This window comes from Schistocerca nitens, chromosome 2 (genome assembly GCF_023898315.1).
Source record: "Schistocerca nitens isolate TAMUIC-IGC-003100 chromosome 2, iqSchNite1.1, whole genome shotgun sequence".
NCBI lineage: Eukaryota > Metazoa > Arthropoda > Insecta > Orthoptera > Acrididae > Schistocerca > Schistocerca nitens.
The window spans coordinates 970,187,952-970,204,849 of record NC_064615.1 but is presented as its reverse complement, the minus strand read 5'-3'; the positions used below and the strand labels follow the sequence as shown (position 1 = coordinate 970,204,849).

General features: G+C 39.3%; 1 protein-coding gene across 1 annotated transcript in view; it reads left to right on the top strand.

Annotated features, from left to right (window-relative positions):
• Positions 1-16,898, top strand: part of LOC126235479 (diacylglycerol kinase eta) — a 557,124-nt gene that overhangs the window by 314,576 nt on the left and 225,650 nt on the right. Inside the window, exon 9 of the mRNA XM_049944200.1 lies at positions 15,331-15,476. Within this exon, the coding sequence (XP_049800157.1) occupies positions 15,331-15,476 (146 nt within the window). The remainder of the gene's footprint in view (positions 1-15,330; positions 15,477-16,898) is intronic.

Here is a 16,898-nt window from a genome sequence, read left to right as displayed (position 1 = left end):
AATTTGTCAGTTTTCAATATTTTTTAAAAAATACTTACAGTCCATCTTTGCAGCTTAAATTTTAACTGTGTATTTCTTTCACTGTGTTCTTCTTGTATAAAAAGTTTCAGGGCAGTTTTTGACATGTCTGATTGGACTATTCCTTGTTAGTATATATATTCTCTTCTGTACTTTCAGCATTACACTTTGTTTTACTCTTTCCTTTTTTCAGGAAATTTGTTTCCACTTGAAAAAAGAGTATTTTACTCCATTTCCAACTTCACTTTTACATTTGTCCTATGGCTTTGCGTGCAAGTACTACTGCACCTCATGCCGACACCCAGAGATTATATGGTCCTTCAATTTTCTTTTGAAACTGCTCAGCTCTTTTATGCTCTTTATGCTAAATGACAGGCTGTTATAAGCTTATTGCATTTGTAGGACCCCACCTTTCATTTTCAATCTTTTGCCGACAATGTGGGAATTTTGTCTAATTCTTGTGTTGCGGTCATGAAAATCTCTATTTAGAGGTACTGTACAATTTACCATTAAAAGAGATATTGTCTTATATATGAACATGAAGAGTATAACAAGCTTTTGAAACCTTTGTTTTGAGAGAGTTCATGTGACTATCCCTTTTTAGATAATTTTGTACATGTATTCCTAGAACTTTAGATTCAGTAACTGAATTTGGTAATGTGTTGTCACTGTGTTCTTGTAAAAGTGAGGTAAAGTGGAAATTCATGAAAACAGTTTTTTTTTAATTATTGTCTTCCTGTGTTGGAACCAGTGAGTAATCGGACTGTAATTAAAATACTGGTGTCATATGCAATCTAGTCAATTACACAATTAGACTCCATACTTAATATCACCATTTACTGCATGTGTTCTAGGTAAGAACTTATCCAGAGATTTGGGATCATTCCAACAATTGTTTGGGCTAATTTGTGGCTGAGACTGTCATGGTCAGTTATATCAAATGCTTTTGACAGATCTAGAAAAAGTACCAGTAGCACTTTCTCTGTCATCCACTGCTTTGAAAAGAGCTTCTAAATACTCATACACAGCTGTTTAGGTAGACTGGATTTGCTATACAGTACATGCTAATTTGGTGCTAATAATGAATTTTTTGTAATGTAGCTTTGAAGCCCACTACAGGATGCTCTTTCAGTTATTTTTGAGAAAACAATGAGTTGAGGAACTGAACAACAATTTTTTACGTTATCAGTGTCTCTTTTTTATTTAATAGAGGAGTTATGTAAGGCTACTTTCTATTGAGTTGAATGTGTTTACTATGTACATTAATGGTTTCATTAAATAATTAGAGAATTTTTTTAAGTACAAAATCTGGCAGACCATCCACTCCACACACATATTTGTTTTTGAGTTCCTTTATTATTAGTTGTCTGTTTGTGTGACCTCTTGAAGGAACATGGACTTCAGAGTATCATTTAAATAGTTTGGAAGACACATAAGTCAACTGGCATAGTAATTTTGGATTAACTGATTTGCTATGTTACCAAAAACACCTTAAACTTAGGAACTATACCCCTTGAATCTGAGAGTCTGTTATTTTCTGTTACCAGAGAAATATTTTTTGATGTGACTGCTCTATGCCAGTTTCTGATCTGACAACCTTCAACACAGTTTTTCTTGTTTCATGACCTTGAAATTTTATCAGTGCTGTTTTTTGGCTTCTTTTATCACCTTGTTAAATATTTTGTTACATTTTTTCAAATAATTTCTAAATTCTAGTGTAGTATTATTGGGTTTGCTGAAAGAGTGGAAAAATATCTTCTTTATACTTGAGTAATGCTTTTTGATATCCAAAATTTATTTTTAACTATCTTATTCCTCCTCATTCTCATTGGAAGTCTATATGAAAATATTTCAGATGCACATTGTGGGAGCTATTGAAAATGCTATTTACTTCAGCTTTATTGAAGCTATACTCCCATGTTTCCCTTGATAGCACAAAATTAAATACTCTGATGTTTTCATCACCGAACTCTCTCTGTTCAAATATTTTAGTTTGTGATCACCATTGTCTTTCAGTGTTTAATTGATGGAAGCTGAGCTTCACGATCACTGTACTATATATTCCTAATGTTGCTGTTATAGTTAAAATCACAGTCTTATAAAAAAAAAAGATTAACTACAAATTTACTTTCAGGAGTAATTCTACTTGGAAAGCTGATTGTTGGTATAGACCCAAGACTACCTAACTATATTTAACAACTCATGTATGTGGTTTGGATCTCTGTCTGCATTTAAATCTCCACAGATAACCACGCTCTATCATAATTAATATTATTAAGCAGCCTTTTGGTATTTGTAGTTAATATTTTCCAGAGTCATGGAGATCTATAAAATGTTGCAGCTGAGATATTAAACTCCACTAAATCAACTACAGTACACATAGTTAAAAGTCTTTGTCACTAACAAACTTTGATATTTTTCTACTACTGTAAATTTTAAGTAACACTAAAATAGCTGTTCTACCTCATTTGCTACCACTTCTGTGATAATAACTGCCAGGTTTGTATCCAGAAATCATAGTTGACACAATCTGGTCTTTGTCTAACCAGTTGCACATAAAATATCAATGTTTAGTTCAAGATTCACTAATTTGAACTGTGGGAACTTATTTTTCAGAGACTGAATATTGTGGTGTAGTAGTTTTAATGCTTTACAACATTCACCTGGCGATGACATCATTAATTTTAGTTGTTTCTGGGGGAACGCTTACTGTAAAAAATGTTTTTTCTTACATTTACTGTGATTTTATTTTTGTTAATGCTTAATGAGAACCACCTCAGCAGCATTTTTTCACATTTATTGTTTTATAACCATTTTCGTTTCTTTGAACATCTTCAGGTTGCCAGTTTTAGTATTGTTCATTGACAGAGAAATGAAATAGGCAGTAATGCAAGTTAAACGATGAAACTATAGAATGTGTAGACTACACAGAATTTCTTGGTATGCATGTTGACAGTCAGTTAAAGTGGGAAGAATATATTAAAATACTTAGTAACAAAATCAATACTGCATGCTATGCTCTTAGAATTCTGACTGCAGTGTGTGATACTACATGTGTCAGATCTGTATATTTTTCTTATATCCACTCTGTTATTACCTATGGAATAATATTTTGGGGAGTCAACTGTAAAAATATTCAAATAGTTTTCAAATTACAGAAAAGAGCAATTCGTATAATAACCAAGAGTGGCAGTAGGGCTCACTGCCTTGAACATTTCCAAAAGCTGGGAATCCTAATTGTCCCCTGTGAATACATTTTTCAAAGCATTATGTATGTAAAAAAAAAATATTGAGTGCTATGTTAAAAATTCTTTAGTACACAGCTACGAGACAAGAAACCAATACAATGTGCACCTAGAGAGGAAAAATAAAGTTAAAACTCAGCAGAGCTTGTTGTACAATGCCGTTAAATTATATAATAAATTACGCCAAAATATAAAAGATGTTGACACAATTGGAAAGCTCAAAACAAAACTAAAAAAATTTTTATTAAATAAAAGTTATTGCACAGTAATGGACTATCTTAATTAAAACACATAGTGTAATTAAAGTAGCCTGCATTGTAATACACAAGGAAAAAAATTATAATATGAAATTCAGAATTGTTCAGTACTGTAAGAAAATTACATAAGGATAAAAAACTAATGTAAGATACCTTAAAATGTGTGTAAATATTAATTTTATGTGTATAAATTGTAGTTATATTGTATTGTAATTGATTTTGCTAACGAAATCCACACAATGTAAATTGTTACATGGATTAATAAAGAAATCAATCAGTCAATCAATGTGTAAAAATAAAGCTGAGATGGTTTCATTCATCATTAACATTGATGTCAGCTGTGGGCTCAACATGATGAAAATTATTTCCTATGTGTCAGACCAGGCAAAACAAGCAGCCCTTACAGTTCAGCAGACAAGATTAAAACTTGCTGCCTGTAGATGTTCAAAGAAATTAAACCGGTTGTAATACAACAAATGTGTAGAAATGCAGCTTGGTGGTTTTCACAAGTAATAAAACATTTCAAGCTATTATGCTGAGACCCAATAAATGTGTAAAAATGCAGCTTGACGGTTTTCACAATTAATAACATATTCCAAGCTATTATGGTGTGGTCGGGTTGATTTCACATTAAAACCCAGTGTTTTATCCCCATCTGCAGAGGACACTTTCAAGGAGATTATAACTTCATTGAGCATCCAATTCACATCCTGACATGCTACGCATGCTCCCACACAGTGGCGTGGTGTCACAGGCTTTGAATACTTGAGCACAATTGGCTGTTGTAGATTGCTGTTGTCCACTGTTGCTGTCACCCCATGGTGAAATACTCATACACATCTTCTTCAGCACCAGGATCCAAACCGAGCGAGGTGGCGCAGTGGTTAAACACTGGACTCGCATTCGGGAGGACGACGGTTCAATCCCGCGTCTGGCCATCCTGATTTAGGTTTTCCGTGATTTCCCTAAATCGCTCCAGGCAAATGCCGGGATGGTTCCTTTCAAAGGGCACGGCCGACTTCCTTCCCCGTCCTTCCCTAATCCGATGAGACTGATGACCTCGCTGTCTGGTCTCCTTCCCCAAAACAACCCAACCCCAACCAGGATCCAAATGTCACTCAGTTTCATACTGTCCTCCTTCCTATTGAAATTCCTGGTGTATTTAACAATCTCTGTAGCCTCTCTATACAGCCTTTCAGACAGTCATATTGTCAAGAATTTAGCAATTGAACAGCTGGGTGAACCAATGGCAGTCACTATAGATCTCAAAGAAACATGTTCTTTAAGCACCTTTAGTGACCCATAAAGTCTTGGTGGTAGCGCAACTGAATTGTACACTCTTTTCTGATTGCTCCAGCTAACAAAGGACTTTATCAACAACATAATAGTTCTAAGAACTTTGTCAGTGGGGTCTTTAGTCTGTTCATGAATGTTAACATTTTACAATGAGGTAGTTTCCATTAATTATTAACATTAATATCATCTGTGGGTCCAAGATAATCAAGATTTTTTCCTGTCTGCCTGACCATGCATAATGAACAGCCCTTGCAATTCAACAGACAAGAATAAATCTGGCAACATGAAGATGTTCAGAGAAACAAAACCAGTTATAATGCAATAAATGTGTATAAATACAGCCAAGGTGGTTTCCATTAGTCATTAACATTAATATCAGCCGTGGAATCAACAGGTTCAAGAAGAATTTATGTTTTTGTGTTATGATTGTTTTCCCCAAGGCCAATTAGATGAAGACCATGCATATTGTGGACTCTTTGGTCAATACTCTCATTTGGAACTATTTATGTATATTCAAAAGGAACTATTTACATATATTCAAAAGCTGTTCACTTGCAACACTAAACTCTTTCTTTACACATGACGTAGTTGGTAAGTCTTACTGGTTCAGAAAAACCATTTATGTAACATTCATGTGCCCCAGATAACACAAGCACTCGTTTAGTTCTTGGTAGCCTACTGATGTTTCATTCTTGTAGACTTCATTTGAACCATCAGATAGTACAATGAAATCCTTCATCAACTTAGCCATTCCTTTGAAAAGAATGTGCTTTCTTATTTCAGACAAGGATATTTCTTGCTTTATAAAACCTTTTGCCTTACTGTCGTTGGCACTTCACTTCGTGAGAAGCAATCCTACATCCGTGGCTGCTGACAAGCTTTCTCAACCAGTTACAATCTGAATTGTGTTCGAGGATATTTGAAGAGTGGAAACAGCACCACACGGAACTGGAATATCTTCATGTTGTGGTTTAGAAGCAATAGCATTTTGTGAAGTGTTAATGCAGCACACAGTTTTTGGATATGTTTAGTATGACCTACAACGATACCATTGTCACTAACGTCACTGAGAACTCTATTCATGAAAAGAATGTTTGTAGACCTACTTGATATATTATTACACCCATTACACAACCATATTTTCATTCAGTCCTCATTTCCTCTCAATGAGGAGTCCACTTTTACACATTGAAAGTGCAATTTTATCTAAATTCAACTTTTGATTGTTTTCGCGTACTTTTTACAAACGTTATCACATTTCTGTCCAGTAGTCCATGTACCAGTATCTTACAACAGTTCACTCTTTTTTCCCGTATCCAGCTGCTTCAGTTTGTCACATTTTTGTTTTAAAGCAAGCACCTCTTCTAACAGCAAAGCAATAATTTTGAGTTGCAATCCTTCTTCTTTATTGGTTTGCCTAGACCATATTCATTACACATTTTACAACACCATAGTTTTCATATTGGATTTACATATACACATGTGAAATGATACACAGTTTTACAGTTTATGTACATCAAGCCCTTGGCATCAACTCTTCTTGCAGTTGCAAAATTCTAATGTCTACTCTCACAATTATTAAAATGATGTACCTGCTTCACGTACAATTTTATTTTCATGATTTTGTGTTGCTGCCTTTTTCCCTTCAGTAATTTTGTGGACAGTAAATCATACATACACACATTGTCATGAAACACATCAAATTTTAAGCTCACTGCATGTATTGATGAACATTCTCTCAGCAGCAGGTGGATTTTGTTCTGTTTACTTTGTGAATTGCATAATTTTTGAGAAATGATAAGATAAAAAGATTATCTGTAATGTTTTAAGATGACACATAACCTAATTGCCACACCACTAGCTGCCAAAAAAGACATCATGAGCGCATGTCGCAAATGCAGTCCATGATGTAAACAGAATTAAAGTCACCTGATGTAATTACCATCAAAACACATAGTGGATGCATTAAAGAATAACTGCAGCATGTTTGTTGACGTGAAAACTTCTGAATTACATTGTGGTTCAGAGTCCACGTTAAACTGTAGATAACCCTATAATTGATTGGGCTAACTAGTATGAAGGTTGGAGGAAGGCAGCAGCATACCATCTGCATTTGGGCCACATGTAATAAAGCACTGTGATGTTCAAACCAACCTTCAGATTGATGACAGCTTTACTTTCTAATAGTACCAAAGTTGCTCCAGTGGTTCACAGACAACATGTCAGATAATGTTGTGAAAGATGCACAATAGTTCAACAAGACATCTGCTCATCATCCTCAGTTGCTTACTCACATTTTGCAGCAAATGCTTGAAAATATATGTGCTGGTTCACTAAAAAAGTGTAGCTGCCAAGGGATGGGGGGGGGGGGGGCTATAACTCCATTGTAGATGAATCAGAGAGGATTTCAACATTCAGAGCTTCTTACTGGAAAAGTAGCCCTCATGGTCTTCACATACACAACACAGAAAAGGAGCAGCTGAGTTTAGCAGCCCATCGCGTGTTGAAAGTATGTTGGCACCCTGTTTATGTGTCCCGACTTTGATTCCCTGTCTGTGTTGACTCATTGGAGTCATTCGTCTGCAGCGAATATGCCTTTGTACCACCAATGCTGGTCCCCATGCCTTGCTAAGTGGAAATCCTGTGTCTTTTAATCAAGTCATTTGTTATACGTATTTTGACTGATTCTTTAATGATGGAGTCCCAGTACTCAGAGATGGATAAAAGAATCTTTATGCCTCCACAGTTGGTGCCATGTTCCGTGTCAAGTCAGTGTTCAGCAACAGCAGACTTTTCTGGCTGACTTAATTTTGTGTGATGTCTGTATTCATCACAAGTATTTTTAACAGTGCAGCACATCTGGTCAGTGTAGGATTTCCCACACTGACACAAGATTTTATGTATTCCTGGTCTCCTTGGACTGAGGCTGTCTTTAACATAACCCATCATTGCTTAATCTCAAGCTAGAGAGTGGAAGACACATTTTACACGACATTTCTTGAATATCCTGCTGATATAAGGTAGAAAAACCATCCTTGTGGAATTCTCCATTTCTTCTGGCTGGTCTTGAACTTTAGTGCGTGCTGATTGTAATGCGTTTTGGATCTGCTTATCAGAGTACTCATTCTGGAGAAACACAGGGCCCTATGAACAAGAGTCCATAATACAGCACAGCACTGAGGTGGATGATGGCAGCTTGTAGCTCATAGGTACAGGTTAGCGTCAGTTGGTTTACAGAACACATTGTGACTCAGAGAACTGTCTTCTTTTCTGTGGATCAAGACATCAAAAATACAGGAGGTCTCCATTTTTCTCTTCTTTCTTGGTGAAGCACATGGTTGTTTGGAGGGAGTTAAAGTGTTCCAGGAATGAAAGAAGTGTTGCTGTTCCATGTGGCCATACTGCAAAAGTATCATCCACATGTCTCCAGAAAAATTTGGGTTTCAGAACACTTCACTCAAGTTCTTTGTTCTCGAAATCTTCCATAAAAAGTTTAGCTACTATGGGATACAAAGGGCTACCGATAGCAATGCCATCTGTTGGCTCAAAATAATTTTTCACAATGGCCTATATCTATGAGCTGCCATCACATATCGCAATGCAGTGGTGTATTTCAGACTGTTGTTCAAATAGGGCTATAGTTGCCTCAGACCAAGAGAAGCTTATCAGCAGAGCTTATTTATCTTTGCTCAATGTTTGTCCAGAATGGGTACTCTGATTAGCAGATTTGAACTGAATTTGTATCAGCATGCACTAAACCTCAAGAACAGTCAGAAGAAAGGGAGCACTCTGTGTGGATGATTTTTCTACCTTATGTTGGTGATGTGACTGTTAAGATCAGCAAGCTGTTCGAGAAGCATCATATGAAATGTGTCTGCTGCCCTCCAACAAGGGTGCAAGCGAGATTTGGTCCTGTTAAAAATATCCCAGGTCTAAGGATACCAGGAATATATAAAATTCCACACCAGTGTGGGAAGTCCTCCATTGCTCAAATGGAGGAGGAGGAGGAAAGTAGTGTTTAACGTCACGTCGACAATGAGGTCATTAGAGACGGAGTACAAGCTCGGATTAGGGAAGGATGGGGAAGGAAATCGGCCATGCCCTTTCAAAGGAACCATCCCGGCATTTGCCTGAAGTGATGTAGGGAAATCACGGAAAACCTAAATCAGGATGGCCGGACGTGGGATTGAACCGTCGTCCTCCCGAATGCGAGTCCAGTGTGCTAACCACTGCGCCACCTCGCTCGGTGATTGCTCAAATGTGTCACAATGTTAAAACCGATGTGACAAACATAGATGTCACACTATATTAGCCCAGCCAGAAAAGCTTGCTGTTGCTAAGCACTGCAATGACATGGGACGTAGCATGAACTATGGAAAGACAAAGATTATTTTCTTCACCTCCACATACTGGCGCTCCATAATTAGAGAAGCAGTTGAAATATGTATAACTAATGACCTGATTAATAGAGACAGAATTTCACTTAGCAAGGCATTGGAACCAGCAATGGGAGTACTAAGGCATTATTGTCCACAGATGAATGAAACCTGCACATCAACAGAGACAAGGAATCGAAATTAGGACACTTAAACTGGACAGTAACAAACTGCCTGCACCTGCGCACTGGGCCGTGATTTGTGGCACACTTTCCCTGTGTCACATATGCAAAGACATGGCCTGTTTCTCTGGCAGAACATTCTGAATGACAAAGTCCTCTATGATTCATCTACAATGATTTTATAGCCTCATCCCTTGGTGTCTATACTTTTCAAGGGAGCCTGCATATATATTGACAAACAATTGTAGCAACACCTCAGTAAGCAAAGTTCTCATTGTGCGTCTTTCACAACATTATCTGACATTATTCCTGTGAAGCAGTAAAGTAGTTATTACACCAGGAAAGTCTCAAACAGCATAATATTGATGCTATGTATTTATTATTCAACCATTTGCAGTCTGCAGTAAACAGTCCATTATGGATGAAGTGTTTTACGACCATCTACATAATGCCATCTTAGTTCTTACTTTTTTGTTTTCTGTATCCACAGTTCTACATGACAATATGGTAACAAAATGTTTTCAGTAATTCTGTTACACAGAGTGCAACTGACGGTGGGTGTACAAAGTTTGGAAACACGCAAAAGAATCAAAAAAATGTCAGTCCATGCAGCCCCAACAATTGTCAATACAAATGAAATGTCTTGAAGTAGGGTATTACTCAAGGTGATGAAAATTTGTTCTGTGATAGTCAAGAGACTATTAAAAAGATTTTACAAGTTAGTTTCATGCTCAATAAACCATTTGTATGAGATCATCTAGATCATCTCCACATGGAGCTGGATAGTTTACAGACTATTTTCATTAACTTTATTTGTTTAATTTAGTTTAATTTATTTTCATAAGGATGCAGGTTATCCATTTACAGATGAAAAAATGAAATATTGGACAATAATTTTGTTTATAGTGCTAGATATGAGATGCTTACCATTATTTTAGATTCTGGCTGGTTATTAGCAACAAAATCAATCATAAATGAAATTTATTGGGCAGTTGCTGTTAATATGCCTAGTTTCTAAAGTAGTTGTCTACACGATGTTCATGAATAAGCAGTTTATATTACCTATTTCTGTACAATGAATACTACTAAGTGTATATGATTAATTCTACTTTGTACTACGTCCTTTAGTTGAACTGTTTACCACTACATCTTGTAAAGTTAAATAATATGTGAAACATGTGATTGCTATATTAAATACGTATCAAAGCCATGGTTTTTTTTTACCAAAATGTAATGAATTGTACAAATACCTTGGACCAATCACAATTAGTTCTTGAATGTGGTGAATATATAAGTGGTATTCCTAGATTAGCCATCCTTCTGAGTACTAAATAATTATTTTTTAAACTATATTATTGTTATTACTGTTATTATTATGGCAATGAAGCAGATGAGTCAATACTGACAACTTTTCATTGTCCTTTATATTAAGAGATTTAAGGATGATGTATTTTAATTTCTCTCAAAATGCTCCAAGCTGGTGATATTTAACATATTTCAGTTAATACATTACTTAATTAAGAGAACAACTCCCAGGTATTCTATCGAAGATACTGAATACGACAGGAACTTTGTTTTTGAAACAGTTCATTTTATTTTTACTTCCAGAAGAGTTATTGGTTGAGACTTTTAGTGACATGTTTTTTTTATTTATTTTCAATATAATGCACTGATTTTTCTTCTGAGCAGTTTAACCATATTTTCTTTATGCCATTGAGGAAATGATTAGATAACAGTAGTTGCTACTTGTAAGTGGTCGTTTATAACCTTTTCATTAATTTTAATTGTAATCTCATGTTGGGAGAGTTTATTCAATTTCCATTCCACTTACCCATGTGAAATTAAACCACTTGTTGATCATATTGCTAATTTCTGAGTTAATGTGCTATCTTCTGCCTTATGGTATGTTTTATTAAAATATTGTAGTATTTTTGTACTACATATTGATAAAAGCAGGGTCACGTGTGTGTATGTGTGCACACAAACACAACTTCATTATTAGAAAGTAGAGGCACATAGGCGCACACATGCTTGTATTTCATAACATAATGAGTTTGTGTACTAACTTCTTTCTTATTTCTGTTTACAGTATCTCATCAAACTGGACATGTGATAAACAGATAGTCTTGTTAATTAATAGTGAGACTGGTTCCAGAGCATTGTAGACTTGCCTCTTGTTGGCAAACGTCTGAAATTTGTGCCTTATAGATATATATTGATTATGCACTGATCAGCCGGAACATTACAATGACTGACCTACTATTGATATTAACACTTCCAGGTGATAGGAGCATCACCTGCCAAGGAATGAGAGCTTGTCAGACACATGCACGGTGCATGTAGCATCAGTAAGCTGGCTGTCTGTGTGTAAAATGAGATAGGCACACAGTCTATTTGAGTTTGACCAATGGCAGATTGTAATGGCCCAGAGGCTCAACACGTATATTTCAGAAACTGCACGATTTTTAAGATGTTTGAGGAGTTCTGTGTCGAGTGTTTTCAGCACGTGGTGAAACCTTTACCAGACATCGTGGGGCTGCCCTCCCTCATTATGGATGTCGGACGTTGTAGGCCAGGCAAACTGGTAAAACAGGACAGCATGGCAAACTGTGGCAGAAGAAATATAATGCTAGGCAGTGTACAAGTGTGTTGGAACACACAGTCCATGGAGCACTCATAACAATTGGCCTCCAGAGCCGATGTCCTATGCACGAGCCAATGTAGTGGCATGATTTCAGAAAACATCGTTCTTGTGCAACGCAGCTGGCTCTTTATTCGCACGAAGTAATGGCCGCTATTGACAGGGGATCTCAAGTTGATTCCGTGTTTCTGGATTTCTGGAAGGCTTTTGACACCATTCCTCACAAGCAACTTCTAATCTAGCTGCGGGCCTGTGGGGTGTCATCTCAGTTGTGCGACTGGATCCGTGATTTCCTGTCAGGAAGGTCGCAGTTCATAGTAATAGACGGCAAATCATCGAGTAAAACTGAAGTGATATCAGGTGTTCCCCAGGGAAGCGTCCTGGGACCTCTGCTGTTCCTGATCTACACTCCTGGAAATTGAAATAAGAACACCGTGAATTCATTGTCCCAGGAAGGGGAAACTTTATTGACACATTCCTGGGGTCAGATACATCACATGATCACACTGACAGAACCACAGGCACATAGACACAGGCAACAGAGCATGCACAATGTCGGCACTAGTACAGTGTATATCCACCTTTCGCAGCAATGCAGGCTGCTATTCTCCCATGGAGACGATCGTAGAGATGCTGAATGTAGTCCTGTGGAACGGCTTGCCATGCCATTTCCACCTGGCGCCTCAGTTGGACCAGCGTTCGTGCTGGACGTGCAGACCGCGTGAGACGACGCTTCATCCAGTCCCAAACATGCTCAATGGGGGACGGATCCGGAGATCTTGCTGGCCAGGGTAGTTGACTTACACCTTCTAGAGCACGTTGGGTGGCACGGGATACATGCGGACGTGCATTGTCCTGTTGGAACAGCAAGTTCCCTTGCCGGTCTAGGAATGGTAGAACGATGGGCTCGATGACGGTTTGGATGTACCGTGCACTATTCAGTGTCCCCTCGACGATCACCAGTGGTGTACGGCCAGTGTAGGAGATTGCTCCCCACACCATGATGCCGGGTGTTGGCCCTGTGTGCCTCGGTCGTATGCAGTCCTGATTGTGGCGCTCACCTGCATGGCGCCAAACACGCATACGACCATCATTGGCACCAAGGCAGAAGCGACTCTCATCGCTGAAGACGACACGTCTCCGTTCGTCCCTCCATTCACGCCTGTCGCGACACCACTGGAGGCGGGCTGCACGATGTTGGGGCGTGAGCGGAAGATGGCCTAACGGTGTGCGGGACCGTAGCCCAGCTTCATGGAGACGGTTGCGAATGGTCCTCGCCGATACCCCGGGAGCAACAGTGTCCCTAATTTGCTGGGAAGTGGCGGTGCGGTCCCCTACGGCACTGCGTAGGATCCTACAGTCTTGGCGTGCATCCGTGCGTCGCTGCGGTCCGGTCCCAGGTCGACGGGCACGTGCACCTTCCGCCGACCACTGGCGACAACATCGATGTACTGTGGAGACCTCACGCCCCACGTGTTGAGCAATTCGGCGGTACGTCCACCCGGCCTCCCGCATGCCCACTATACGCCCTCGCTCAAAGTCCGTCAACTGCACATACGGTTCACGTCCACACTGTCGCGGCATGCTACCAGTGTTAAAGACTGCGATGGAGCTCCGTATGCCACGGCAAACTGGCTGACACTGACGGCGGCGGTGCACAAATGCTGCGCAGCTAGCGCCATTCGACGGCCAACACCGCGGTTCCTGGTGTGTCCACTGTGCCGTGCATGTGATCATTGCTTGTACAGCCCTCTCGCAGTGTCCGGAGCAAGTATGGTGGGTCTGACACACCGGTGTCAATGTGTTCTTTTTTCCATTTCCAGGAGTGTATATAAATGACCGGGTTGACAATCTGAGCAGTTCTCTTAGGTTGTTTGCAGATGATGCTGTAATTTACCATCTAGTAAGGTCATCCAAAGACCAGTATCAGTTGCAAAGTGGTTTAGAAAAGATTGTTGTATGGTGTGGCAGGTGGCAGTTGACGCTAAATAATGAAAAGTGTGAGGTGATCCACAAGAGTTCCAAAAGAAATCCATTGGAATTCGATTACTCGATAAATAGTACAGTTCTCAAGGCTGTCAATTCAACTAAGTACCTGGGTGTTAAAATTACGAACAACTTTAGTTGGAAAGACCACATAGATAATATTGTGGGGAAGGTGAGCCAAAGGTTGCGTTTCATTGGCAGGACACTTAGAAGATGCAACAAGTCCACTAAAGAGACAGCTTACACTACACTCGTTCGTCCTCTGTTAGATTATTGCTGCACTGTGTGGGATCCTTACTAGGTGGGATTGACAGAGGACATTGAAAGGGTGCAAAAAAGGGCAGCTCGTTTTGTATTATCACGTAATAGGGGAGACAGTGTGGCAGATATGATATGCGAGTTGGGATGAAAGTCATTAAAGCAAAGACGTTTTTTGTCACGGCGAGATCTATTTACGAAATTTCAGTCACCAACTTTCTCTTCCAAATGCGAAAATATTTTGTTGAGCCCAACCTACATAGGTAGGAATGATCATCAAAATAAAATAAGAGAAATCAGAGCTCAAACAGAAAGGTTTGGGTGTTCATTTTTCCCACGCGCTGTTCGGGAGTGGAATGGTGGAGAGATAGTATGATTGTGGTTCGATGAACCCTCTGCCAAGCACTTAAATGTGAGTTGCAGAGTAATCATGTAGATGTAGGATGTAGATGAACTATGACCGAAATGGCCATGTGGCCATCAGCACTGGATGTTGGTGCAGTGGCATAGCATTGGATGGCCAAATGAATTCCAATACCTTCTTCATCATGCTGACAGGAAGGCGCAAATCAATCATCTTCCAGGAGAACAGCTCCTCGACACCTGTACTGCTGGATGGAGACAAGCTGGCGGCAGCTCCATTATGCTCTGGGGAACATTCATGTGGGCATCCATGGGTCCAGTGGAGCCCCTGGAAGGCCCTGTGCTGGCCAAGGTGTATTGCTCACTGGTTGCATACCACATATATCCCTTCATGATTATCATGTTTCCCAAAGCCAGTGGCAGTTTTCCACAAGATATTGCACCATGTCACAGGAATAGGAGTATGTGAATTTAAGGGTTCCATGCCATGATGCTTCACCTCTGTTATCTATGCCAAAGGTGGAAATACAAACTATTAGGAAGGTGATCATGATGTTCTGGCTGATCAGTGTATTTTCATCTGAAACTTACTGTCTACAGTATGTTTCCTTAGAAAATGTGCTATATTTGTAAGTTACTGAAATATTTGTAAAGATATGAGAAATATTTGTAAAAATTGTAATTGGTCACTACATATATGTTTTACAGAAGCAATGCCAGGTAGGAGTATTGCCACTGGGCACTGGCAATGATCTTGCCAGAGTGCTGGGATGGGGCAGCTCTTGTGATGATGACAGCAATCTGCCTCAACTTCTGGAGCGATATGAGAAGGCCAGCACAAAAATGCTTGACAGGTTAGATATGCGTTAGCAGTGCTAATTCTTTGTAAGCAGGTTCATAGTAAATACACACTAAGAAAAAAAAGAGAAAAAAACAATGCACTGTGAAGGAATTATCTGAATGGGATGGAAATCAGGAGATATGATGACTACAATTTCAAAAAAATTGCATGATTTATTCAAGAGAAAGTGCTTCACAAATTGAGCAAGTCAATAATGTGTTGGTCCACTTGTGGCCATTTTGCAAGTAGTTATTCAGCCTGGCAGTGATTAATAGAGTTGTTGGACATTGTCCTGAGAGATATCGTGCCAATTTCTGCCCAAATGGTACAATAGATCATCAAAATCCTGAGCTGGCTGGAGGTGCCCCCCACCACCGTAATGCTCCAAACATTCACAGCTGGGAGAAATCCGGCAACCTTGCTGGCTAAGGTAGGGGTTGGCATACATGAAGATAATCAGTAGAAACTCTCACTGTGTGCGGATGAACATTAGCTTGTTGAATTGTTAGCCCAGGATGGCTTGCCTTGAAGGACAACAAAACGGGGCACCGAATATCGACGACATACTGCTGTGTACTAAGGGTGTTACAGATGGCAACCAAAGGGGTCCTACTATGAAAGGAAATGCTACCCAGACCATCACTCTTGGTTGTTGGGCTGTATTGCGAGTGATTGTCACGTTGATATCCCACTGCTGTATGGGCTTCTTCAGGCATGTCTTCAATTGTGCCCAGTACCACTGCAAAAAATCAGTTTTGTTGGTGTACAGAGGTCAATGGTAGGTGGTGCAAGCAGTGCTGTGAGCTCAGACCCCTTTCTGTGAGCTAACTATTAATGGTCTTTAGGGTCACTGAAGCACCACTTGCGTGTCGGATCAAGGATAATGATGAATTGGGGGCCTCAGAGTGCCTCTCTGATGTTTGCTTGGTCCTCATGTTCCATCATGCCTCTAGGTCGACAACTTTCTTTTTGACACTATGTTTGGCCCTTCTTGCCAACGTAATGAAACAGTGACATTACTCATATTCAAATGTTGAGCTGTTTGACAGTTACTCCTACTGACTTCTTCGAGCCCAACTACATATCCTCTCTCAAATGTTGGTATCTGGTATATTGTAGTGCTGGCAGGTCGACAGGTTGTGTGTCTGTCGACCTGCCAGCACTTTCATTTGGTAAGTCACATCATCTTTGTTTTTAGATATATTTTTCCTACATGGAACATTTCCCTCTATTATAATCATATCATGAGTACATTGAATGAAATTCATGAAGACTTTATGCTCTTGTATTGACATGTCCCATGTTTACTATCCTTGGCAGCTGCACAGTGAAATTGCACTACAGCATCACACATTCGTCCATCAGCTGCCAAAGTTTAAAAGTATAAAATTTTTGTTGATACCTGTTCGAATATCATTTTCTGGCTGATTTGCAT